A 26,037-nucleotide genomic window follows, 5' to 3' on the forward strand; every position below is an offset into this window, starting at 1 on the left:
GCCTCTTGCCATGGGGGGCTGGGTGCTGAGCAGCCTGCCCGCCGCCCCTCACCTAGCGACCCCGGGCTGGGAGGAGGGGCCTCCTGCTGAGAAGTGGGGAGGAGGAGGAGGAGAGCGGAAGGAAGCCCAGGGCCTCTTCACTATCGCCTGGCGGGTCTGGCGGGTCGGGACGCGGCCCAGGGTCCAGGGGCGCCGGGCAGTCAGCCAGGGTCGGGACTGTCCAGATGGGGGCGAGCGGGCCCTGCGGGCCCCGGGGAGGGGTCCGGCCAGCGTCGCGGGGGCGGGCGGCAGCGGGCGGCGACATCCCTCCCGTGAGGCGGGCGCGGGGGAGGCCGCGGGGGGAGGGGGTCGGAGCGGCGCCGCGCGCAGGGCGGGAGGCAGGGCCGAGGGCGGAGCGGAGCGCGGCGGGCGCGGCGAGCGCGCGGGCCGGGCGGCCGAGGACCCCGGGAGCGCCGCGTCCCCTGCCCCGCGCCGGCCCCGCGCCTGCTCCCCGGCCCGCGGCGGTGGGTGCGCGGCGGGCTGACCTCTGCGGAGGCGGCGGGGGCTCAGCATCGGGCCGGGGCCGGGGGGGCGCCGGGGCCGGGGGGCGGCGCTCCGGCCCGGCCCGGCCCCGCCCGATGTCCGTGAGCGCGAACACCATGATCTTCATGATCCTGGGGGCGTCGATCGTGATGGTGAGCGGAGGGGCTTCCCGCGCGCCCGCTCCCCGCACCCGCTCGCGCCTCCCGCGCCCGCGCGCCGCCTCCCCCTCCCGCCCCTTGTTTACCGGCCCGCGCGGCCTGCGCTCCCCGATTCCCCGCTGCCCTGCGCTCCCCCGTCCTCAGCGCGCCGAGCCCTGCCTGTGGGGCCCCCGGTCCGGGCCCTCCTCGGCGCTGAACGGTCATGGGCTCTTCCAGGCCATCGCGTGCTTGATGGACATGAACGCGCTGCTGGACCGATTCCACAACTACATCCTCCCGCACCTACGGGGCGAGGACCGCGTCTGCCACTGCAACTGTGGCCGGTGAGTCTGCGCCCGGAGGGGCACACGCGTGATCACACATGTGAGGCGGAGGTGGAGCCCACTGGGGCTCCCGCGAGCCCCGCGCAGGCCGCGCTGCAAGGCCGAGCTAGGCTAGGCTTGCGGAGACTGCCGAGGCTTGTGCCAGGCCGGGTGGGGGAAGGACTGTCCAGCCTCCAGCCCACACATAGGTGTTGGGAGGGGCATGCCTGCGTCAGTCGGACCCCCTCCCCAATTGCCTTTAGAGAAAGGGCTGGCGGGATGACGAACAGAATGGGTCCTGGTCCAGGGCCTGGAGGCCGGGGGAGCAGCAGCCCAGCCTGTGTCCCGGGAGGGATCCTGCGCACGGCTGTGGCCACAGAGGACACCATCCTCCTCCCTGGGCCCTGAGCTGTGTCCGTGAACTTTCCCAGGAGCCAGGTAGAGGGAAGTACAGAAGGTCAAGGTGGGCAGGGCCTACCCTGAGTGAGGCATCGCGCCCAACCCCCTCCTTGAACTTGGGAGGAACTGAGGCAAGGAGGTGGAGCTTGCTCAAGGTCACACAGAGGAAGGGGAGAGCCGAGGCCCCTGCGCCCACTTTGTGACCCCTCATGCTGTGCACATGTAGTGATGGAGTCTTCCTGGCCATGCATGTTTGTACGTCCATGTATGAAATAAACATCTTCTCATGAGACGCGCATGTGTGTACCGTCTGTGCATATACATGTGCGCACACATAGCACCCCCGCACCCCGGCAGGATGCCCGCACGCTGGGACCTTGAGAAAGAGTGAGAGCTTGAGTAGACAGACTTACCCAAGGCCACACAGCTGGTAGGCCCTAGGGGCTCGAGCTTGCCTTCTTGAACCTGCCCCGTGCTCTGGCTCCAGGGACGTGTGTGCACACGGAAGGGGGGTGTGAGTGTGAGAGAGGACGGTTCCAGGCCTCACAAGCACGCAGCATCCCTGTGTGTGCAGACTGAGTGTCGAAGCGGAACACGGGCCATCAGGGCAGGTGGAGACGCGTGTAAGCGACCCTCCCAGGTGCTGGCCAGGAGTCATCCAGGGAGTTTGCTGGTGGCCACTCTCCAGAGACCTGTGTCCCTGCCTGGGGCGCATGGCCCAGGGTGAAGGAGCCACATGAGGCCAGCTGCGCTGCTTCCTGGGCTGACTGTGAGGGTAGAAGCAGGGATCTTGAGACCCTCCTGGAGACTGGTGGTGTGCTCGGCACGGGGCCCAGACTTTAGCTCCATAAACATTAGTAACGCATGTTTGACACGTGCGGGAGCTGTCTTATTGTGACCAGCTCGGGTGTGCCTGTGACCTCCCGCTGAGGGCCCTTCTGGGCAGGCAGACAAGGTGTGTTTTCAGAATGTTTTTGCTCAGGGTGTGTGTATGCATGATACATAGTGTCCAGAGTACACACGGATTCGTGTAAAACGTGCCCACCACGGAGTGCAAGTTCCGGAGAGGCCTGGTTGCACAGCTTAGAGTGTTTGTGGACACAGAAAACACAAAGAGCCACGCCTGCCACAAGCATAGAGTGTTTCTGTGTGTGTCCACGTGCGTGTGCTTTGTACTCATTGCTACACACAGGATGTGTAAACTCGGTGTACAGAGGAGTCTTGTATATTGATGACATGTACGTGTCTGCACAGTACATGGTAAAGCACAATATACAGCCCCGTGTGCTCCGTGTGTGTGCACTGTGTCTGCAGAGTAGTCTCGCAGACGGGGTGTCTATACACGCTGTGGACACGCATTGCCACAATGGACTGGTGTGTACACACCGTGTGCAGAGTGCACACACGTGTATGCCTTCTACATGCCTATATGGGGGACTGTATGCAGAGGACACATGTGCAAGTGTCCCAGAGCGCACATGCCAGCAGGCTGTGCACACCCACGTGTGTGCCACAGTGCCCACAGAGAGGACAGTTGTGCGCAGCGCCCAATGCATGTGCATTTACATGTGACACGCACGCACCATGCTCATGCCCGGGCGAGTGTGCACATGCACACTTGTGGAGCTCGCAGGCCTGAGTCCATGGTATACACGCCGTGTTCTGTGCATGTGGCCGGCATGTATACACAACATGCGTCTGCCCTCAGGTAGACACGTGCAGCACGCGTGGCCCAGGCAGGACACATGTATGTACACATCACAGAAATACGTGTGCACGTGGGTGACCCAAGCCCCTGGTCCCAGGAGCATGACTTGGAGGAAGGAGGAGGGCAAGGGGTAGGAGAGGGGCAGCAGATGCCAGGCCAGTGTTGGGGGTACAGGTCATGACCTTCGACTCCCTGGAGGTCCTGTGCCTCCAGGGGCAGTTGGAGCCCTGGCCCCATTCCACTTGCAGGGGCATCTCTGGCTTCCTTGGCGACTTGGTCTTCAAGTCTCCTGCCCTGTCCCGGGCTAGGAAGGAGTGGGCCTGAGGATGACCCAGTCGGGGTCCCGGAGACTGGGGCAGGCAGGAGGTGGAAGCGAAGCTCAGTGTTACCAGCTGTTGCGAGGTCTGGCCTGGCCTGGGTGATGAGGGGCGTCATCCTCCGAGGGCTGGCAGCTCCTGCACATTCTGGGCGATAATCATAGTTTTCCATCTCTTATTGATGACCTCCGAAGGCTCCTGGCAAGCTGTGATCAGGTGAGCCGGGCTGCCATGTGTCAGGCAGTCCTTGCTAACTAACCCAGGTTCCGTTTGGCCCTGGCTCCGTGGGTCTGTGGTGGCCGAGGCCCCACCCACCAGGACTGGTCACACGCTGGACCAGCTGAGCAGGATGGCAGGCAGGAGGCCCCAGGAAAAGCCAGAGGTGTGTGAGAGGAGACCTGCCTGCCGCTGTCCCCTCTGGGCTGGTGTGGGGGCACCAGGACCCCCGTGACTCCACGGGGAGGAAGGACTCTGTGGCCCCTGCTGGTGCAGGGACATGGGTGACGGGGGACGGCAGGGGCTTGGGGTCAGGGACTACCTGTGGGGTTTCCATTCTCAAGGAGGTCCCTCTGGAGTGGGGGTGAGGCCTGTCCAGTGGCAAGGTGGGGACAGGGACCCATCTCGGCTGACGATCAGGCAGAGGTGTCAACATCTAAGGGAGGGGAAGTTGGGGAGAAGCGGGTCTGGGGAGGGAGGAGCTATTTTTAGGTGCAAGTCTGAGGTGTCTGTAGATCCCACGTGGAGATGCCACACAGGCAGCGGGAGCTCGGCACAGACATCGGGAGGCAGTGGGAGCCTGGTGGGTGGAGAGTTGGAGAAGCCAGCAAAGGGGTTCAGGGAGGACGGGAACCAGGCAGGAGGACTCCTGGGTAAGCCCTGCGCTTAGAGGCAGGAGGAGGGCCCAGCTGGTGAAGAGTGATTGGGGGGGAGGGGGCACGTGCCTTGGGCACCCAGGGCCGGCAGCTCCCTCTCCTCGGCTCTTCTGGTGGGAGCAGGCGGCATGGAGCCTAGAGTCGTCCTGGGTACTGGTCTCCTGGGCAGAGCCACCCACCCTGGAATCACTGGGCCCGGGGGGCTTCCTGGAGGAGGAGAGGATTCAGGCAGGCCTGAGGCTGGAGGGAGGCTTGTGGATAGGGTTCCTTGTGGAGAGGGTTCCGTGTGGCCCTCAGAGGCGAGTGAAGGCCTGGAGGGTTCAGTGGCCTCAGCCTGGATGGTGGAGGGAGGGGATGCTGAGAGGAATGGCCCAGGCCTGGGTGGGACCACGGTCCAGGAGGCCTGGACCACCATCTGTCTCAGGAGCAGCGGATCCGTGTGGGGCACGGTTGAGGGGGGCGCCCCGGCCTCCAGCACAGAGAATTGGGGCAGGGGAGGTTCCTGCAAGGGATGGAGGAACAGAAGGAAGACCCAAGGCCAGGGCGGGGCTGATGCCACTTGGAATTCCCTGGAGGGGAAGCTGAGGAAAGGGCGCCAGCAGATGCACCCTGGCCAGCTACTGGACTCCACGCTGACCACTGACCTCGCACACTCCCACCCTCCGGGCAGCCTCCCCGCCTTGTGACCCAGCAGGGGCGAGTGCGCTGGCCCCTTCCCGACCTCAGCTCCCCACAAGGGCTGCTTCAAAGACCCCAGCAGGCGAACGGGTGCGGCTTACTGCGGGGTCCCCTCCCGCCCCGCGGGACAGGTGCCAGCCCGCCCTGCCGCCCCCAGGCACCACGTCCACTACGTGATCCCGTACGACGGGGACCAGTCTGTGGTGGACGCCTCCGAGAACTACTTCGTGACAGACAACGTCACCAAGCAGGAGATCGACCTCATGCTGGGGCTGCTGCTCGGCTTCTGCATCAGCTGGTTCCTGGTGTGGATGGACGGCGTCCTGCACTGCGCGGTGCGCGCCTGGAGGGCCGGCCGGCGCTACGGTGAGTGTGCGGCCCGGGGACCGCCCAGCCGGCGCCCGGACCCCAACCCGGGGCGGCCCCCGCCCCGCCCACACCCACCCCCGACCGCGCCCCGCCCACCCCTGACCGCGCACCCCGCCCCGCAGACGGCTCGTGGACCTGGCTGCCCAAGCTGTGCAGTCTGCGGGAGCTGGGCCGGCGGCCGCACAGGCCTTTCGAGGAGGCGACCGGGAACATGGTGCACGTGAAGCAGAAACTCTACCACAACGGCCACCCGAGCCCGCGGCACCTCTGAGCCGCGCGCAGGACTCGCAGGGCCGCCGGCCATCGCGCCCACGCTCACGGGACTGGACGGCCGGCCCGCCCGGGCCAGGGCGCCCGCGGCCGTCGGGCGCGTCCGGCGGAAGGTGCTGTCTCCTCTTCTTTTTATAAAGGGGGTCGGGGTGGGGCCGGGGCGGGGCCGCGGGGGCGGTGGCACCGGAGCCGCGGGTGGGGCCGCGCGTCCGGCACGGGACCGCTTCTGGCACTTGAAACCCACGGCTTCCTGTGCGTCGGCGTCCGTCTCCTTCTGCCCGTCTGGTTCCTGGGGTCAGTTCTGCTGGAGGAGCGCGGCCGGGAGTAGGGCACGGCCGGGATGGGGGCCGGACCCGGGCGCGCCCACGTCTGCACACGGGAGCACGTGCATGGGACGTGTGCGTCCGCGGGCCGCAGTGGGGGGCGCGGGGTACGGGTCTAGGGGAGGCCCCGGCCCAGCAATAAGGCCCCCAAGCCCTGCTGTGGCAGGTGCGGCCACCCTGCCCAGGGTATCCCTGGTCGGGCGCCTCACTGTGACCCCCACCCCTGCTGGTCAGTAAATTCTCCAGAAAGCTCCAGCCTCTTTGCCTTTTCTGTCATCTCTGACTCCGTGACCCCCTCCAAGACCCACCCCCTACACCAGCCAAGAGATAAGACGCTGGGAAATAACTGTCAAAGGTTTTATTAGATTCTGGATAAAAAGACCCCGACTCCAGAGTGAGCTGCGGCTTCTGCAGGCTGGGCAGTCCCCCAGCACTGGACGTCCGTGGCAGCGGGTCTCAGGCCTCAAGAATGGCCCCCAGCAGGTGCCGTGGGCCTGTTCTCAGCCCCTAGGTTCACTGGCCCACAGACATGAGGGGCACCTCCTTTCCCAGGACAGTGATAGGCGGGCATTTCTATTGGGCTTCACAGGGGCCAGCTCTGCTCACTGCATGCAGTTCTGGTCCCAAGTGGGACTGGGCAGGGCCAGGCCCCCCACTTGGCCGGATCGCTATTGCTGGTCAACCGCAGCACCCAGTGCCTGCCTGGGAATATGAGCTGTCAGCCTGGGCGTGGGGGGCAGTGCCCTCTTCCCACCTGGGCCTGGCTTGCAGACATCTCCCAACAGTGTCCTGGGGCTGGCCCCAACCTGTCCCTCCCCCTCCAGCACCACAGCCTGGAGGGCGGCAGACTGGGGAACCAACCCCACCACAAAGATGCACAGCACAGCTGGTCCTGAGCGGAGGCCTCTAGTGCTGCCCTTGCCCTGACCGGAGGAAGATTAAAAATGCTGGGAGGTGGGCAGCTGTGCGGTGCCCCCACATCCTCTGGGAAACAGGGCACCTGGGTGTTTCCTCTTGGCAATGTCACCTGGCCAGTGTGCCCCAGGTGTCCAGGCCCAGCTCACTTGGATGGTACACTTGGGAGCAGGGGCTGGACCCCCTCGGCCCTCAGCCACTGCATCTTCTGCTTGTGCTGCTGGATGGCATCCTGGACCCGGGCATCCATCATGGCCTCAGTGAGGACCCCATCCTCAGAAGCATATGCCATGGCCTGGCAGGAAAAGGAGAGCACTGAGGCAGGGCGCGGGGTGGGGAGGGGGGCTGCCCGCAGCGGGGCCAGGCCTCAGCCACTGGTTCCAGGAACCACCCGCCAAGTAGTCCAGGGCCAGCCCCAGGAAAGGCAGCCTGGACGGCCCCACTGTCACTGCAACCTGCCCCCCACCCCACCTTGGAGATGTGGGACAGGGGCAGGTTGGGGCCAAGCCTGGGATGCCCCCTGGGCCAGCGCTCAGCCAAAGGGGCCTGGCCTCTCAGAACATGCAGGCCAACGTGCCAATGGCACAGGCCTGGCATCCCCGTGCGTGCAGGATGCCCTCACACGTGTGCTTACAGGTCAACCTGCAGCCAAGAGCGGCCACCCTCCCTGCAATGCCCACGCCCCCAGCTGGCACCAGTGCTGCCTGCTCCACCGAGTTTCTCAAAGACTTTCTAAAAATAGAAAGCTGGAGACCCGCTGTCAGGAAGCAGCCCAGCCCCCCAACTGAAGACCTGGAGAGCCTTGCTCTGGGGTGGGGGCGCAGACAGCAGCACTACCACGGGCCAGTCAGCGAAGGGAGGGCAGGACCCCCAGCAATCTCGATGGTGTCAGGGGCCCCAACAGGCCAAGCTGACCCCGAATGCTGAGCACCCGTAGTCCACCAGGACCTGCCCCTCACCAGCCCTACCATCTGCAAACAGTCTTCCCAGAACTGTGGGCTCCTGACAGCCCACTGCTCAACATGCCCAGTGCCCGGGGCTCCCAGCTGTGGCGTGTGGGTGGGGGAACCACAGTTCTGCTGACTAGGCCCTGGTGTGGTCCACAGCACTTCAGCTGCTGGCAGGTCACCTCTGGCAGGCTGCACTCCTCCCAGATGGCCCCATGCCCCACCTGCTGCCTGTCACCCAGCCTGGGGCTCTAACATGTGCCTGCGAAGCAGGGGCCCAAGCCAGTCCCGTCTCTCTCCAGCTACCTGAGTGGCCTCTGCCCACACGGGGCACTGTGCACAAGCCCCCACCATCTGCAATGACCAGTCACTCTGCTCACCCAGGCTGGTTCACCCTGGGGACACAGCTGTCCTCGGCACCCCGCTGAGGCCAAGGATAAAGGCCTCTCAGAACACACAGGCCAACGTGCATCCTCCCTCGAGGAGCATCCTCCCTCGAGGAGCATCCTCCCCTGAGGGGCATCCCCCCTCGAGGAGCATCCCCCCTCGAGCTGGCTGCTGCCCCTGCAAAGCTCTGCAAAGCAGCAGAGGCGGCAAGGTGGGTGGGGACCCCGAGGGCCCTGTGGGCAGGGTCTGGAGGCAGAGGTGGGGGAGGGCATGCAGCTGCCCTTGTGGAACCATGGAGCATCTGAGCAGATGTGTCTGCCCAAGAGGGGCTGGACCTCGGGACGCACTTCCGAATAAATGAGGAAAGGGGGAAAACTGACTTCCATGGAGAGGCCTGGTGAAGCAGCCAGGGCCAACAGCCCTGTGATGTCGAGTGGGCATCAGGTGCCCCCGATGCGGTGACCAGAAGGACACCTCACCTCTGGGGTCTCCACTCAAAACCCCACATCCCAGTCTAGTCATGAGAAAGGTATTAGACAAACCCAGTGAGGGACCTTCTACAGCATCCTCACCACTGCTGCGGCCATTGAGAACAAGGGGCGTCGGGGACCCGTCCTTCCCAGCAGGCCAGAGACGTGACTGAATGTCGCGGGGCATTGCAAGGGGGACTCTGGGTGACACCAGGTCCTAGGGGAGTCAAGGGCTGTGGTGAGTCACCACAACGTGGAAGGGACTCTATGCCAGCCTTGCAACTTCTCTGTGAACCTGAAATTATTCAAAAGGTTAAAAGTTCACTTAAAAAAAAGGCAAGTCCTGGACTTGATGGTCACGGGTGAATTCTGCCAAATGCTTAAAGGAGAACTAACACCAATCCCTCCAGAACTCTTCCAAACACTGAAGAGGAAGGAACACTTCCTAACTCGTTCTGAGGCCAGCATCACCCTGACACGAAAACCAGACAAGACACCACACGAGAACTACAGACCCAGGCCCTCTGTGAACACTGATGTAAAACCCTCAACAAAACACGAGCAAACCAAACTCAGCAGCGTATTGAAAGGATTATACACCACAACCAAGTGGGATTTATTCCTGGGATGGCAGGATGGTTGACCTAGGGAAATCCACCAATGTGATTAATATAGCATGTTAACAATACGGAGAGCAGAAACCACAGATCCTCTCAACCGATGCCAAAAACACATTCGGCAAAATCCAACACCCTTTCTTGATGAAAACACTGGATAAACTAGGAATGGAAGGAAATTTCCTCAACCTGATAAAGACCATATAAGAAAAACCCACGGCAAAACATCATTGCAGTGATGAGAGACTGAAAGCTTTTCCTCTAAGATCAGGAACAAGGCAAGGATGCCTGCTTTCACGACTTTTAGTCAGAACAGCACTAGAAGCTGTAGACACAGCCATCAGGCAAGAACAAGGAATAAAAAACATCCAAATTAGAAAGAAAGAGGTAAAATTATCTGTTTGCAGATGACATGATCTTATATGTAGTAAATCCTAAAGACTTCCCCCCAAAAAACTGTTAAAAGTAATAAATTCAGCAAAGTTGCTGGACAGAAAATTAACACTCAAAAACCCTTTGATTCTCTATATAGCAATGATGCACAATCTGGAAAGGAAATTCCATTTACAACAGCATCACAAAGAATCAAATACTCAGAAGCGAACTTCCCCAAGGAGGTGAGAGCCCTGCACACTGAAAACTAGTGTTTTCAGAAAATGTCAGTGAAGTTAAAGACACTGAAAACACAGAAGGGCATCTGCTCAGGCATTAGAAGACAGTATTGTTGGGACATCAGTACTGCCCAAAGCAGTCTATAGATTCAGTGCCATTCCTATCACAATTTCAGTGTTTTTGCTGTGCAACAGAAATTGACACACTGTAAAGTGACTATACTTCAATTTAAAAGAAAGAAAAAAATCCACTCTAAAATTCACATGCAATCTCAAGGGACCTCACACAGCCAAAACGGTCTTGAATAAGAACATGTTGGAGGATTCACACTCCCTGATATTGTTTTATTTTTTTAATTTATTTTTTACTTATTTCTTTTGGGGGAAGTAATCAGGTTTGTAGGTTTTTTTAAATTGTTTTTTTAATGATGTACTGGGGATTGAACCCAGGACCTCGTGCGTGCTAAGCATGCACTCTACCACTGAGCTATACCCTCCCCCACACTCTCTGATTTTAAAAGCTACTACAAAGCTGCAGTGATCAAAACAGTGTGGTGGCGGCATTAAGACAGACAGATCAACAGAATAGAATAGAAAGCTCAGAAATAAACCCTCACATGTGTGGTCCATTGATTTCCAGCAAGGGTGCCAAGACCATTCAGGGGGTGAAAGGAGTCTTTTCAACAAATGGTGCTGCGAAAACGGGATATCCACACACAGAAGAACCAAGCTGCACTCCTACCTTACTTTACACACAAAACTTAACTCAATGATCAGAGACCTAAACATTGGGCCCCAAACTACAAAACTAGTAGGAAAAAACATGGGGGAGAAGCTCCCAGACACTGAACTGAGCAGTAACCTCCTGGCTATGCCACTAAAAGCGCAGGTGACAAAAGGAAAGTAAACTGGACTTCATCAAAATTAAAAATTTTCGTGCTTCAAAGGACACTATCTGCAGAGCTGAAAGGCAACCACACGATGGGAGAAGGTATTTGCAAATTACGTGTCTGAAAAAAGGTTAACATCCAGAATATATAAACAATCCCTACAATTCAAAAAACCCTAAACAACCCAATTCAAAAGGGACCAAGGACTTGAACAGACCCCCCCCCCCCCCGAAGACGACACACAGGACCCTTACGCACACGAGGTGCTCAGCACCACTGACCACCAGGGAAGCAAACCCGCAGCGCAGTGAGACTCCACCGTGCGCCCGTCGGGGTGGCCACTATCGAAAACCAGAACAGCAAGCGCTGGCGGGGACGCGGGGGCTGGGAGCTGGGGCGCAGCTGCCGTGGATGACGGTGTGGAGGCTCCTCAAGAAACTGACCACAGAATGACCACATGAGCCCCCAACTCTGCTCGAGTGTTTGCACCCAGCAGAACTGGAAGCAGGGCCTGGAAGAGAGCTCTGTGCACCCACGGTCACAGTAGCACCACTCACAACAGCTGGGTGAGGCAGCAGCAGCTGAGTGTCCCTCTGCGGACAGCCAGGTGACCGCGGAGCACCCCTGCACTCCGGGGGATCAGGCAGCCCCGACAAGGAAGGAGACTGACACCTGGCACACGGTGGTGGACCTCGAGGATGCGGCGCTCAGTGAAACAGGCCAATTATCAACATCATACAAACGTGCACGACTCCTCATCGGGGCCCTGGAGGAGTCAGACTCACAAGGACAGGAAGCAGGAGGGGCTGGGGAGTTGTGTTTCACGGAGACAGAGTTTCAGTTTGGGGAGATGAGAAGGTTCTGGAGATGGATAGTGGTGACAGCTCACAACATGAATGTGCTGAATGCCCCTGAGCTGTGCCCTTAAAAATGGCTGAGATGGTGAATTCTATGTTTAAAAAAAAGCAGTAAGTCCCGCGACAGGTGACTCCAGATGGTAAGAAGCATGAACTGCACTAGCAAGACCATCTCACGGGGGTGGCAGCCGCACTGGGTCCATGCGACACTGGCAGGGCGGGCTTCGGGAGGAGGAGCATGGTTGTCACGGGCCGTCCAGCCCAGGGGGACAGGCAGGTGGGCAGAAGCGGCCACAGCAGCCCAGCCCTGTGCACCTGGGGCCACAAAGGAAGACACCCCACCACATTCTGTCCAAGGTGGTGGAACCCCTGACATTTTGGCTCCTTCCATGAGCAGGGAGGAGACAGGCCTCAGGCGGAGCTGACCAATAGTGACTGGATACACGCTGGTGTCAGGACCAGAACCCAGGGAGAGCACCCACCGCCTCCAACCACTGGGACTGAATGCCTGTGTCTCCCTTGAACTCATGCGGAAGCCCTGTCTCCTGCAGGGCTGGATCTGGAGATGAGGCCTGAGAAAGTTATCAAGGTTGGAAGAGGTCATAAGGGTGGATCCCTGATCCTACAGGACCAGTGTCCTCATAAGAAGATACACCAGAGAGCTTTCATCGGACCCCCCGCCACCCATCTTGATCTGGAACATCCAGCCCCCACAGAACTGCAGGGAATAAACATCTGTTTAAGCTGCTGGCTGTGGCATTTTGTTACAGCACCCACGCTGACTTAGACATCCTGTTGACCACTTTGTTGGTTGTGGAAACAGAGCCAAACTTGGGAGTTCCTTGTGAGGCCCGCCTGGAGCAGAACCCCCAGCTGACCCACATTGGGGCAGAGCTTCCGACCTGGGACTGACTGTTACAGCAGCAGAACCCAGCTCTTTCTAACATGGTCCCCCTAAGTAACTGGGCTGCGACATTCAAACCCAGGCAGATGTCTGCTTAGTTTATAAAGTACACACTCATCCCAAATGGACAACGGCCGAGTTGTCACGTGGCGACAGATACAAATCACCCAGCAACAACCCCGGAGAAACTCAATCTCAGTGGCTGCACCCAAGGCTCCTGGGGGTCAACTAGCATCCCTGGAACTTCTGCTGGACGTTTCAGATGAAAAACCGGGTGTTAGGACACCAAGGGCCACTTAGTCTGTGTGCCTTGAGCCACTCCCACAGTCCAGCCACCCGGGGGACTCAGAAAACCTGCACTAAAAGCCAGGACACCCGAGGGCACTCACGCACCAGCAGACAATCCCAAAACCCATGGTCTCCCTCCGTGTGAAGCCGGGGAAGAGGTGTCTGACCCCTCACGCCAGCCAGTCCAGGCTCCTCACGTCCTGAGCCTTCCGATGAGCCCACAGGCAGCTCCTGGGATGCTCCACGCCTGACCCAGCTGTGTCCCCCGTGCTTTCTACCTCTGCAGTCGCCTGTGCCAACTGCCCTGGGCCCCAGCGTGGGACAAAGTCCAGTGGTTCCTGAGACACTGAGCTCGGGCTGGTGGGACCTGGATGACCACGTGACATGCTGCTGATTTCAGAGCCCCATCTGACTTGGACCAGAACGACAGCAAGGACCACAATATGTGAAACCACAGGCAGCCCTGGCCCGTCTTCCCGTGGTGGGGGTGGAGGGAGTGGCTGGGGCAGGAAAGCAGGACACCGCGTCACACCTGCGTGCAAAGAACCCTTCACCACAAACCCTCGGGGAGGCAGGGGCCCGGCCAGCCGCCTTCCGACCCTGGGGTCTCCGGATCGGCCGGGCTCTGGCCTGGGGGGCACGCCTCCAACTTACCTGCCACGCCACGGCAAGCTGGGAGATCTCCCGGCCCGACATGCCCTCGGTCAGGCGTGCAATCTCTGAGCACTTCTTCCCATAATCAAACTGGGCCAGCTTCAAGCGCCTGGTGAGGAGTTTCCGAGTGATTCCCGAGCACCCGCAGGAGAGAGACCCAGGCCCGTGGCACCCGTGGCTCCCCTCAGACGGAGGGCAGGGGCGTCTGCCAGGCAGGGGCCTGCGCCGGGAACCCTGGCATCCAGTGTGTGGTGGGTCTGGCTGCTCCACCCTTCTGACCCTTTGGGCACCTACCTTCCTCCTAGAGCTGGGGTAGGGCCTGGGCAGGGGCCATGTGAGGATGGAGGCACCTGACCTGCCCCCAGGGCAGCTGTGGGGCTGCTCAGAATGGGTGAGCGTAGGGTGCCCTGGAGCCGTATACCCGGCCCCACCACCCGCCCCATCAAATCCCCACCATGTCCCCTCGCTCCACACCCCACCCAGCACTCACACAGCCCAGCAGCCTGAACCTCAGTTCCCACCTCCACACACACCCCTTCCCGTCAGGCCTGGCTGAGGCCCCAGAGATGCCACTCAAACTCTAGTAAAAGCCCTAAGAACCTCAGACGGTACAGTGTCTAGACCATCGGGAGGTAGGGGCAGGCTGGCAAAGTCTGCCTCAGAGTGGAGGGCGGTGTGGCAGCGACAGGAGGGATTCAGGTCAGCCGGGCTGAGCTGGGCCCCAGGGAGGCTCAGAATAGAGCAGCCCCTGCCTATCTGGAGCACACCCAGGTGCCCAGGAGCCTGGATGCAGGGTGGAGGGCTCCCTCCCTATGCAGCCAGGGCCTCGCCCTGTGCTGGTGAGTGGCCCCGCTTCCGAGTCAGGGTCAGCTGTGGGCCCTGCTACCAAGACGGCCACAACCGCCCCAGAGTGAGGCTCACCACCCTCACAACCCAGAACCAGGCGGCGGCTTGGACCTGAGTGTCTGGAAGAGCAGGACGAGGCTTGGGGGCCAAGGGGATGACAGGATGGGGAGGCCCGGGTCAGGATCGGGGTTGGGCGCCCAGGTGGGAGGAACCCGGCGTGTTGGGGCGGGGCGTGACCATGGCCGGCGGGGACACTTACTGCTTTCCTTCTGTGGCTGGTTTAAGAACATACTTGTCAAAATACATTCTCACCAGGCGCTCCCGCTCCTCCTGCCGCGGCAGGTCGAAGCTGACCATCTCATCAATGCGGTCGTTGATGGCCCAGTCAAACTGCTCGGGCTGGTTGCTGGCCAGGACGAGCATGAACCTGCGGCAGCCGCAGACACGGCAAGGGCTGAGGGCTGCTGTCCAGCAGAACCTACCTGATAGTTTTTAACCCTAAAAACCCCACAAAGGCCCCACGTTGCCCTGGGCTGCACACCCTTTCCCGTCTTGCCCCAGTTTCATGCTTCTCCCTGACCGATGGCAAAGCCTGACGGGATGGCCACGTAAGCCCCCTGTGTGCAGGAGGGACGGGGACCCTGGGACCTGGGTCTGAGACAGACCCCTGCCTACCCCTCACCATGGAGAGGAGGGATCACGGGGCCTGAGGCTCAGCAGAGCAGAGGCGCCAACTCAGCAGGAACCTACTCATGCCCTGGGGGTCTCAGTGGCTGTGGGGTCCCCACCAGCAGTGGGTCAGGCTGTGGCGTCCAGCATGGTGGCCGTATAGCTGACTGGCAGGGCTGGACACCACCTCAGGGACCAGCAGGGCCTTGCCAACGCAGAGGAGCAAGACTAGGGTGTTCAGAAGGACCACCTGTGCCCTGGGACCCCTGGTCGTGGAGTGACCCTATGACAGCCCATTTCAGGGACAGTGGGAGATGCCAAGGGCCTGAAGTCAGGGGCAGTGGCCCGGAGACAAACATGTGCCACTTGGCACTGCTTCAGAGACCAGTGCAGCTTCTCAGTGGCTCCCATAAACGCCCCACGGTCCCCGACTGGCCATCCCACTGCATGGGCGGAAGACGTGGGGATGTCCACCCACGCGGGTCAGGAGTGGGCCTGCTCTGCTCCCTGGCAGCCGCCCAGGGGCAGCAGGGCCCATGTGAAAGGCTGCCATGAGGACCACATGGTGGTACCGGAAAGGGGCCTGCACATGGGCTCTCCTCACTTGCTGCTATGCTGGCCCGTCCGGTGCAGGAAGGCGTTCAGGGTGGCCCTGAGATCCTCGCTTATCTTCTCCTAAAGAAAGAAAGTTCTGGCGTCAGGCCCGAGCAGCGGAGCTCAGGAAGCAGCCAGACCCCACAAACGGGCACAGCCCCTGCTCGTCCAGGACAAACACTGCGGCGTCTTCACGCGTCTAAGCTTAAGGCTGAAGATTGACATCAAGAAAACTCGAAACTTCTGCTTTTGTAAGTTTATGAAGGAAGCATGACCCCAGTCACGGGCGACCAACGACCTTGCCTGAACGTGCAGACGCAGCCCAAGCCGCCGGGCTCTGCTCAGCTCTGGCACGGGCCCCTGACCACCCACCTGTGGCCTGCCCGGCCCTCCAGGCTCTGAGACACTCACAGTCGCTCGCTTCCTGAGAAAGGCGTCTGCTTCATCCACGAAGAGCAGGAGGCTGAGAAGGGGACGAGGCCTCATGAGGAGGTGGTGTTGCCCAGCACAGGTACCACCCTGAAACCCCAAACCACACGCGGCCCTCACCAGCCTGCGGGATCTGGACCTCGGCTACAGATGGGGGCTGCCAAATGCCAGCGTCGTGAGAAAGGAACTAAAGACAGGCAGGTGGCCCCTGGTCTAAAACGTTTTACAGTCAGAGGCACCAAGAGGCTCGCGTACCTCGCGGACAGGCTGCGGGGAAAGTCACTGACCCCCGTTCCCAGGAGGCGCCTGGCTCACCCTCGCCGGCTGGTGTTGGCCCAGTCGAAGACCTTGTGCATGGCAGTCACACCATCCCGCCCCATGGGGGCCACGTCCCCACCGGTCATGATGGCGTAGTCCATGCCCGAGTGCAGCGCAAGTTTCTGGCGAGAAGGGTGGGCAGGGGAAGGCAGTGTTTCACCCCCACTTTAAAGCTGGCTCGGTCCAAGCCTCTGCCCCGCCACTGGCAGCCACAGAGGTCCGGACCACATGCTGGGGGACTCCTTGCCTGGAAGAGCCAGGAAGGGGCTGCCCCCAGCCCACTGTGGCCCCGACACCAGCACCCTCTCCCCAGAAGCTGCGCACTGCCCACAGCACCCCTCCCGAGCAGTTGAGATCCCGAAGGCCCCCAGACCTGGCCGCGCCCTGACCTTGGCAAACAGCGTCTTGCCGGTCCCGGGCGGCCCATACATCAGAATGTTCCGGTACAGGCTCCTATTCTTCTTGGTGTTCCTGGTGGCAATGGCAATGTCCCGCACACGGGCCTCCAGGCTGGGCTGCCAGGGGACACACTCTGCTGCCAAGTCTGTCCCTCCTGGGCATCTCCCAGGCAAGGCTCTGCCAGCAGACCCAGCTTCCAGAAGGAAGAGCAACCCCGCTCCGCGGGGACACTCTCGGGAGGGGCAGCAGCACTTACGCTGAGGACGACGCCCTCCAACGCGTCCTGAGGCTTACTGAGGAGCCGCCTGCTGACCTGCGGGTGGGGAGCACCAGGGTCAACTGCAGAGCCGCCAGGTGCAGGGTCGCACCCCAGGACCTGCACGACCAGCCCCAGAGAGAAGGCCGGCAGGTGAGACGTCGGCGGGGCTGGGCCGCGAGGCTCACAGGCTCCTTACTCGTCTTCATCCGTCGCCCGCAGCACAGCCTGTGCGGCCACAGCCCCCATGACCCTGGGGAAGGCAGCACACCAGGCTGCTTCCAGCAGCTGCTCTCATAGGAGGACAGCTTGCTGGAGCCCCGAAAGTTTGTGAACAACCCTAAGTCAACCCAGGGGGACCAGAGAGGGACCAAGTGGACTGGGGTGAGGGCCCCCAGTGCTGATGCGACAGGGCCCAAGGGACGGCACTGAGGAAGAGTCAAACGCAAATCAACATGTAGGAAGAGACGGCAGCGTGCTGGCGTAAAGGGGGAGGAGGACCTATGTGCGCTCTGGCTGTAGGACCGCAAGGAACCGGGCAGGCGCGCAGCTCCAGGAGGCCTGCGGTTACCTGCACGGGATGCCTCAGCGCCTCCAGCACCGTGATACGGGAGGTTTCCCGCACCAGGGACGGCTTCCCCAGCCGGGCCTCAAAGTACCGCCCAGCGACAGACGTGGCGTTCTTGGCAGAATAGACCCCGACAGCCAACAGCGTCAGCCCAGCCACCTGGAGCAGGACAGAGGAGGCAGTGACGCCCACCGCATCCCCTGCCCAGTGGAAGGCCTGCAACCCCGAATTCCACACCCAGCTGGCACTCAGGTACACAGGATACAGAAAGCATTTCCAGGCAGGCGAGGTATCAGAAAGCCTATCATGAACACCCTTTGTTACTGACAAAACGAGACCTACTGGAGAGTGCGCTCCAGCAGGACGAGTGGAGCTCCAGCCACAAAGAGCAGAGGGACCCCTAGGCTGATGGCAAACCAAACACTGTGGGGAGAGCCCTTGCAGAAGTGAAGAGGGTTTCTGCCCCCACCCCCACTTCCGGAGCCTCTGCCACGTCCCACCAGCAGCTTTCCAGTTACATTTTCCAGCGGGCGGGCACCAGCGAGCAGAGGGATGGTAATGAGCAGGTCAGAGTCCCAGCCCAGGCGCCTTTCCGCGTCACGGGGTAAGATGGCAGTGGTATTTACCGTGGCTGTCACTTTGTCCCAGTCGGTCACAAAGGCACGGAACCCTTCACCAAACAGGGTGCCAGCCGTCCTGCAGCGGAAGAGCAAGTGGACCTGAGCCTGAGCTGGACAAAGGGCCAGTGGAGGGGCCAGTGCAGAGGAAGGGGCCGCGGGCGCCCACCAGGCCAGCCTCACCTGATGGACTCCAGGATGGTCTGGCGGTGCTCTGCAGCCTTCAGGCGGATCTGCTCACGAGTGATGTCGGCGTTCTCGCGCTCAGCCCTGGCCCGGGCCCGCGCCTCAGCCTCCACCCGCAGCATCTCATTCTTGTGCCGCAGCTCCATCTCCCGCTCCACCGTGGCTGCAGGGGCCAAGGGGGTGCTCAGCCCACGGCCCACCACCTCCCTGCCCTCTGTGACCACCCCCAGAGCCCATCCCTGGCAGGCAGGCTCCCAGAGGAGTGAGCCCAGACTGCCCCACCCTTCTGGTCCTGCAGGATGAGGAGCCTCCGCCTAGGGTCCCCGCTGCACCCGACCTCGTCGCAGGGCCTCCTGCTTCTGCACAGACTCCTCCTGCTTCCGTAAATTCTCCTCATTGAGAACTTGCTGAAGAGAAGCCACAAGGGGAGGGAAAAGGCTTTAAATTAGGTAAAAGTCAACATCAATCAGTTACCTGCTCTGGCCTCAGATATGTCCTCAGGGACAGTCACTCTGGGGTCTGCACACCCACCCCTACTCCGGCAGGCAGGTCTGAACACAACAGGACAGGTGGGCACCAGGGGGAGGCGTTCAGGAGCCCCCACCCTAGCACAGGGCAGACCCCCAGCTGTTCTCACAAAGCGGGCAGTTTGCCTGACGGGTAAGTTTAAAAGCTCAAGTGCCCACGACAGGCACAAACATTTGAATGCCCCCCGTGAGCCTGTCCTGCCCAGGTTCCAGTCACGTCTCTCCAGGGAGAACCCTCTCAGCAGCCGAGCCTGCTCCACCATGGAGGCCATGCAGCAGGGCGCGCCGGAGCCTGGAGGACCGAATACGTGTGCCTCGTGTGCAGCTGCCCAGGACCCAGCAGTTACCACAGGGGGAAAGCACCCAGACTCCAGCCCCCGCCTGCCCTGCATGGGCTGGTGTGCCAAGCCCACCTGCTGCTTCAGCTGGTCCTCGTACCGCTGCCGGGCCAGCTTGTCCTGGTACTGGGCCCTCTGGGGAGGGAGACGGCGTCATGAACAAGCCCAGATGGAGAGGCTGGGACCAGGCAGAACCATCGCCCAGACCCAGACTCCACGGGCGCTGCAGCCCCGGAGAAGCGGCTCGGCCACGCCTGCCACGCTGACACACGTGAGCACGAGGGCTCCTGTCCCACTCCACACCAAGAGACCCAGGGCTGCAGACGTCTGCACAAGGCCACCCCAGGTGCGCCCCGCCCTGGCCACCCAGGCCCTTACAGCCTGGTGCTGCCGTGTCTCCTCGCTCAGGGTCTTCCTCCTCTCCTCCGCCTGCACACGGATCTGCTCGCTCTTCAGCTGCTCCACGGCGGCCTCGTACTCCTGCACGACAACCAGCTGCCACAAGCTGGGCCTGCATGGCCCCCACCCCAGCTTCAAGCTCCGGCCACCTCAATAGTCCTCCCCTGAATCGGGGTCTGAGTCTGAGCGGGGTCTGAGAAGGCCAGACAGGTCTGTGTAGCCCCTGGGCAGGGATGCAGCCTAGACCAGCGCTGCCCAGGCCCACCGGCTCTCAGCTGCAGCCACACGAGGTTCCCGGGAAGCCGGGCCCACCGACAGAGACGCGCCAGGAAAACAGACGGGCTGGGCCCTGAAGGAGCAAGATGGCTTCCGGGGCGGCTGTCACTCCCTCCTGGAGACGTTCCACAGTGCCTGCGCTGTGTGCCGACCGGGCAGGGTGGAGCCTAGGCCTTTTCTGCGCTTGCTCCGTGCTCAAAGGGGGCCAGACTTCCCACCCACACCTGCCCTTCCAGGAGGCTCTGGGCAGAACTCTCTGTCCTGCGTCTGTCATCCCCCAGTTCCCTCCCAGAGGGAGCTAGAAGGGGGCACCCGAGCCCCACCACCACATCCTCTCTCTGGGGCTCTCCCATGACCTTGGGGACAAGCCCCGTCTGCCAGCAACACACCCGCTACCCACCTTGATCTTGGACTGCTGCTCCAGCTGAAGTGTCTGCTCCTGCATCTGCGCCAGACTCAGGGCCTCCTTGGCGTGTCCTGCGGGGGGTGGGGGCGCAGACATCAGGACACCAGGCGAGCAGCACACACGTGGCAAGGGGTGTCCAGGGAGACCACAATCCATCTCAAGCCAAGAGCACACATAGCCATCCTCATTCCTGTCACACCTGCTCAGTGACCCCTCCCTCCAAGGGCCACTAACCCCATCTGGCCACCTACGTCTGCTCTATCCCCAACGGGAAACCCCGCGTGTGAGGTCTCACCCCCAGGGAACCTTCATATTCCAGAAGGTTCCAGAAGGTTCCAAAAGAGGCTGCCCCACGCCCGCTGACAGGAGGAAGGTCAACGTGGTGACTGTTTGCCAATTAAACAAACGGCAAGCCTGTGGCCACAGTGTCCTTATTTGTCAAGTTCCCACACTTCTCTCCTAAGCCTCTGGTTCCCCCTGCTGATCTGCCGCCAAACACGCGGGCAAGAAGGTGAATGAGAAGCAAACGAGGATTAAAGCAGAAGGAAGCCAGAGCGAGCAGGATGACGGCTCCTCACTGGCCGTATTAACACATGGGTTATTAACGGCTTCCAAGTGTTTTCTTCGTGAGGAGAAATTCATGTGCATCGATATGTGGCTGTTCTGGAAAAAAAACCTGACTCCGTAGTTTTCTTGCTGAAAAAGCCCTAATCTCAGCCCTAATAGTTCTGTGATGACGCAGCCCTCCAGGCGCAACAGTCCACCACAACCTAACACAAAGGAGCGTGGAGAGAAGGCAGGAACCCTCATTCCCAGGCTGCTTCCCACCCGGCCCCTCACCGCTCCCCCCACGATCTCACTTTCTGAGGCCTTCAAGGTAAGTGCAGACCCCACACCTGTCGTCCCTAACCTGTAGCACACACGTCGCTAACTACAGCGTGACCCCTGGGACTAACTGGCTCTAAGCGCTTGGGTGGTCAGCTGGGGCGCGCTGTTTAGCTTCAGAGCTTGGGGAGGCCCTTCAGGGCCGGTCAGGAGCCAGAGCCGCCACCTTCTGGAGCCTCCGTGAGGCCCTCCCCTGGGTCCCTGGGACCTAAGGTCCCGCCCCTGAGGAGCAGCAGCAGGAAGGCATCAGGGTCCCGCCTGGTGCACTGGTTGCTTAGGAAGCCAAGGGCTGACTCTGCCCCGGGGGCGGAGGGCGCAACAGCTCCTGTGCTCATCCTGGTGCAGCAGACAAGTCCCAGCTGCCCTGTTCACTCACAATGTGGCCTTTGGCAAGCCAGGTTCACCCCTGAGTGCCTCACCTGCAAAGGGAGTAAGAAGAGTTCTGTCCCCCAACTCAGGGAGAAAGTGGGCAAACCACTCAGCACAGGGCCTGGCCCCCAGGCCCCCAAGAGCCCCACTAATCACAGGTCACACTCTCAATGCTGACACACCACCTTGATTCGTCCTGCACCAGGAGACTGCACGCCACAGCATTAAGTGCACCCACCACAGGCAAGGTGCTCTTTCGGGCATCCTGTACATACATGAGGAGCACAGCCCAAGGCCAAATGTGCTGCTCTGGCCTCCTAGGAGGGCCTGGGAGAGCTGGGGAACCAGGTAGCATCAGGCTGGGCCCAGGGAACAGGTGGTTACGCTGCAAGGAGCAGCTAAGGACACCCCTGGTTTGCGTGGAGACAGCAGTGAGGTGAATGAGAGCAGGCGCAAGCTAACCAGGGCTGCGAACTGGGAGCATCTGCCAAAGACACGCCTGCAGGGGGGCTACAGGGCAGAGGGACCTGAGGCACCACGGGAAGGAGGGTCTGGGGACAGGAAGGGGGGGCAGACCAGAGCGAAACCTCTCCCACTGGTCAGTAGTGAAGCCAGGAAGGACAGCAGAAGAAAAACGAGGTAGAGTCCAAGTAGAAACGTCACTAGGTGGTGGCAGCTGAGAACTCTGCAGGAGCTGCTTGGGGGCAGAGAGCAGAGGCCAAGGCCCTGGGGACCCTGGTGGAGAATGTCCTGGGGCAAGAGCTTTGGGGCAGCCAGTGTAAGAGACTTGGGAACAATTTGCAGACACAAGTAGACAGGAAGTAGGAAAGGTCCCTTAGTTGCTACCCTCGGACACACTCAACGCTATTCACGCTGGCCCATATGACTGCATGCGTTAGGGGGGGCCAAGAGACAGGATTCAGCTTCTAAAAGCAGAAAAACTGAAATTCCTGGCACGGTGAATGGGCAAAATCCACACAGCAGCCTAAGAAATTAGGTCATGTGTCAAAAGTCTGTCATCATCTATAGGGTCCTGAAGCCCAGACTGCCTCTCAATACAACCTGATGATTGAAACTATCCTGCAAACTTAATACACCTGCTCTGGGGAGGAGAGTGTTCCAGCTAGGTCTATGGAAACAGGCTGTCCTGGGCCCGGGCCCAAATACCCAAATGTGTTGAATGTCCCTCCCAGAATCTGAGAGTCAAACAGACTCGAGATCTTTGGCCAGGATGTTCTTGTGGCCCCTGTGGAAGGGCAGGGACTGAGCCACCAAGTGCCAGGCCAGGAAGATTCTTATACCTGCTTGGAAGGCTTCTCTTTGAGAAAAGGGCAACTCTGCTTACAAATTTGAGAGCCACTGTGTCCTTTCAACTAATATCTACTCAGTATGTGCTACATTCCAGACCCTTACACAGATGCTACAATCTTGAGGGAAACTGTTAAAGCCACAGAAAAAATGAAAGTTGGGAGGAAAACCATGGGTTTAATGAAGGCGCAGTCGGGGAGGGTATAACTCAGTGGTAGTACAGTGAGTATTTAGCATGCACCAGGTTCTAGGTTCAATCCCCCGTACCTCCATCAAAAAATAAGTAAATAAATCTAACGATGGCACAGTCACCACTGATGCCTTGAGGGCCTGAGTCAGGAAGGTCATCAGCTGGGCAAGGGCCAACCTACCTGTTGCTTTACAGACCTCGCCAACCTGAAGGCTAACATTTCCCAGTAATACATGCAAATCTATCTTACTTTCCTTAATGCCAACGATCTTCAAACATGCTTCCTTCCTTAAGCGGAAAATTGCTAGCAACCACCATAAACGGACCTGCGACCGGGCCAGCCTCGGCCGTTCCACGTGGCCCCAGCAAGAGGTGGTAACTGAAGGTCAGTGGGTAGCTCCGCCACCTACCTGTACCTTCTGAGTCCCTCGGCACTGGTTTCCCCACCTGAGAGACGAGTGGCACCAAGGAAGGTGCCAGAAGTGGGTGGGGGATTCCGAACCTCTCTGCACGCAAGGTGGCTCGGGCGGGGTTACCGCTGGAGATCGGTCTCCTCGCCCGACAAGAGGGACCGCCCACGGCCCCTCGCCGCTCGATTACTCAGACCACGGAGAGCCATATGCCTCCGAGCCTCCCGGTCCAGCCGCCCCGCCCTCGCCGGCTCACTTGCCGCACTCACGCGAGTGCTCCAGCTCGCGCGCCGCCTTGGCCGCGCGCTCCAAGCCCGTCGGGTCGAAGTTGCTCCATTTGTCCTTGGGCGCCGGCCGGTCCCCTGCGCCTCGGTCCCCGCCGCCCTCGACCCCGGGCTGCGCGGGCGGCAGGGGCAGAGGCGGCCCTGCGCCTTCGCCCTTGGGGCCCTTGATGCCGAAGAGCCACGACATGACACGCGAGCGCTGCGTGCCGCCGCCGGAAGGCGAAGCCGAGCCGATGCGCACGAAGCGGAGAAGGCTCCACGCGCTGCGAGCCGGCGGCAGAGACCTTGCGCAGGCGCAACAACTCCCCTTCCTTCTGGGCGACGGATGCGCGTGAGGGCCACGTCCCGCGCGCGGCCCTTGGATTGGCCGCCAGGACCGTGACGTCACAGCACCGCCGCCGCGATGGCTGGAGCTGGCTCCGCGGGGCAAGCCGTTGGGGGCGGGCGAGGTGACAGGTGACAGGGGCCGATCGAGGACAAAATTGAGGGGCTGGGCACCTGTGCGCCTTTCGACACGTCCATGCCGCATAGCAACGACACTGGCCGGGGTGTTGCTATGGGCGCGCACGGAGTTCCGGCCTCCGCCACGGCGAAGCAGGTACTGGAGCTCGGGAGCTCTTGATGCGCGGGGTCCGGACCGAGGGAGCTGCCGCGGGAGGAAGAGCCTGCGGGATGCGGCCATCTGCGGGGTAGAACTCCGCCGGGGCGGGCGCGGGGCCCGGGGGTGTCGGGGGCCCCGTGGTGGGGGGGACCTGGCGGCCGAGGGGTCCAGAAGCCGAGAGCAAGCGCATGCACCGCTGGAGCGCATAGCCCAGGCCGGACGTGTTCAGCGCAGGCCGGGCCGCCCCGTCAGTCGGGCGGCACAGGGCGAGCCGGGCCTGGAGGAGTGAGGCTGCTCTCCGTGAGTCTCGGTGTTAGCGTACACAGTCGACGCTTACTAAGATTAATGATAGAAGCGCGGCCTCAGCCAGTCGCCCGCAACTGTCAATAGGATGAAGGGCTCTCCCGGGCGTCCAGCTAACCTCAGTGGTCGTGGTTGCATATTCTTTTCTTTTCTCAAAGTGGGTCATAACAGAGGGACAGATCGCCAACCCCAGGAGTATGGGAAGGCAGAGCCCGCAAGGCCCCACAGAGGACGTCCTCTCTGGAGGAGAGCTCCACAGGGCTGAGGGGTCCAGGCTCTGGTCACTGACGGGTGAGGCTTCTCCTTGGGAACCTCCAAAGGCTGTGTGCTTGCTTCAGGGACCAAGGTGCAAGCCAGACCGCCTTAGACAAAGGGAGACAAGGATGAACAGAGGCCAGCGTTGCTCTAGAACTCAGTGTCCAAAGTTAGCAAAGTTCACTTCTTGGGCCAATATCCCCTGCTATCATTCCCTGATGGAATTTGTTAAGTTCCCAGAATTATACAGAATGAGTTTCTCCATTAGATTGAAAACATTTTTAAACCTGAATAAAAATAGGAAAAAGATAATTCTAAGATGATTCTGTCTGGGGTTTGTTGTTTGTTTTATTTTGTTTCCAAATGAGAAAAAACAAATGAGTTTTCCAGCCAACTGCCCCCCACTGGCCATCATCCAGGTTTTTATGGACTAGTAGAAAACCATACCTCCAACAGCACCCCAGGGGGCTTCACTGGATAAAGAAGAGGAAATGGGTCAGAGACATGAGGTCCTTGTCCACAGGCCAGCATTTGGCAAGCTTGTGTACTTTTACACTAAAAGTTACAACTTTGAAAATAAAACTCTGCATTTAAAAGTCAGTCTCACAAAAAAGTCAATTTCATTTAACTTGGCTTAATTTAAAAAACAAAGCATTGGTTGCTGCTCAAGATTTAGGTGACTGCACTCCCTCCCTTTGATGGACGTTTCTCCTCTCAGAGTAGCGCCACTCACACTTCCAGTTTCCAACGGACCACGCAAAATGGCCAGTCCACTGGTGTTGGTCACTTTAAATCTTAGACTGGAAGCCGCTGGGAAGGACAGACACACCTTTCCCAAAGACAGTGAGTCATTAAGAGGGAATCAGGAAGGTGCTTTCTGCCTGATGCCTTCATGTTTAACTGACAAAAGTGGGCTCTCAGCTGCCCATGCTGAGCCGTTTAGGTGACAGGATTCCCCCAACATCCCCCCTCCCTACAGCGCAGTTTTCTCTGAGGGAGTCCTCCAGCACTGAAGACCTGGAGGGGAGCCGCAGAAGTTAAAGATGCAGGTGGACAGCTTGGCCTCCAGCCTGACCTTAAGCCCAGAGTGGGGGACACAGCTGCCCCTCGGAGCCCAGGCCAGCAGCAGCAGAGTGCACCCCACCC

The 26,037-nt window shown here is 60.5% G+C and overlaps 2 protein-coding genes across 6 annotated transcripts; one reads left to right on the plus strand and one right to left on the minus strand.

The window, feature by feature from the left end:
- The first annotated feature begins 345 nt into the window (after positions 1-345).
- Positions 346-6,173, plus strand: TMEM240 (transmembrane protein 240). Its single transcript, XM_074377754.1, has 4 exons — positions 346-674; positions 897-1,003; positions 5,114-5,322; positions 5,448-6,173. The coding sequence occupies exons 1-4, from the start codon at positions 618-620 to the stop codon at positions 5,594-5,596; spliced, it is 522 nt and encodes a 173-aa protein (XP_074233855.1). The 5' UTR covers positions 346-617; the 3' UTR covers positions 5,597-6,173.
- An 88-nt stretch (positions 6,174-6,261) lies between these two features.
- LOC105071060 (ATPase family AAA domain-containing protein 3) lies at positions 6,262-24,037 on the minus strand. Of its 5 annotated transcripts, none has more exons than XM_010957666.3 (16): positions 23,718-24,035; positions 20,281-20,357; positions 19,584-19,685; positions 19,281-19,340; positions 18,678-18,747; positions 18,338-18,503; positions 18,164-18,233; positions 17,541-17,696; positions 16,970-17,026; positions 16,704-16,829; positions 16,312-16,436; positions 15,979-16,030; positions 15,578-15,648; positions 14,564-14,731; positions 13,459-13,567; positions 6,262-7,128 (listed from the first exon to the last, which is right to left on the minus strand). In XM_010957666.3, the coding sequence occupies exons 1-16, from the start codon at positions 23,917-23,919 to the stop codon at positions 6,979-6,981; spliced, it is 1,761 nt and encodes a 586-aa protein (XP_010955968.2). In that variant the 5' UTR covers positions 23,920-24,035; the 3' UTR covers positions 6,262-6,978. The 5 variants fall into 5 exon arrangements, 3 of the variants coding, with proteins under 3 accessions (XP_010955968.2, XP_045374576.1, XP_074233820.1); XR_012511508.1 differs by having other exon boundaries at positions 6,991-7,128; positions 14,617-14,731; positions 23,718-24,037; XR_012511509.1 differs by lacking the exon at positions 6,262-7,128 and adding an exon at positions 7,135-13,336 and having other exon boundaries at positions 14,617-14,731; positions 23,718-24,037.
- Positions 24,038-26,037: the final 2,000 nt, after the last annotated feature.

This window comes from Camelus bactrianus, chromosome 13 (assembly GCF_048773025.1).
Source record: "Camelus bactrianus isolate YW-2024 breed Bactrian camel chromosome 13, ASM4877302v1, whole genome shotgun sequence".
Lineage (NCBI taxonomy): Eukaryota > Metazoa > Chordata > Mammalia > Artiodactyla > Camelidae > Camelus > Camelus bactrianus.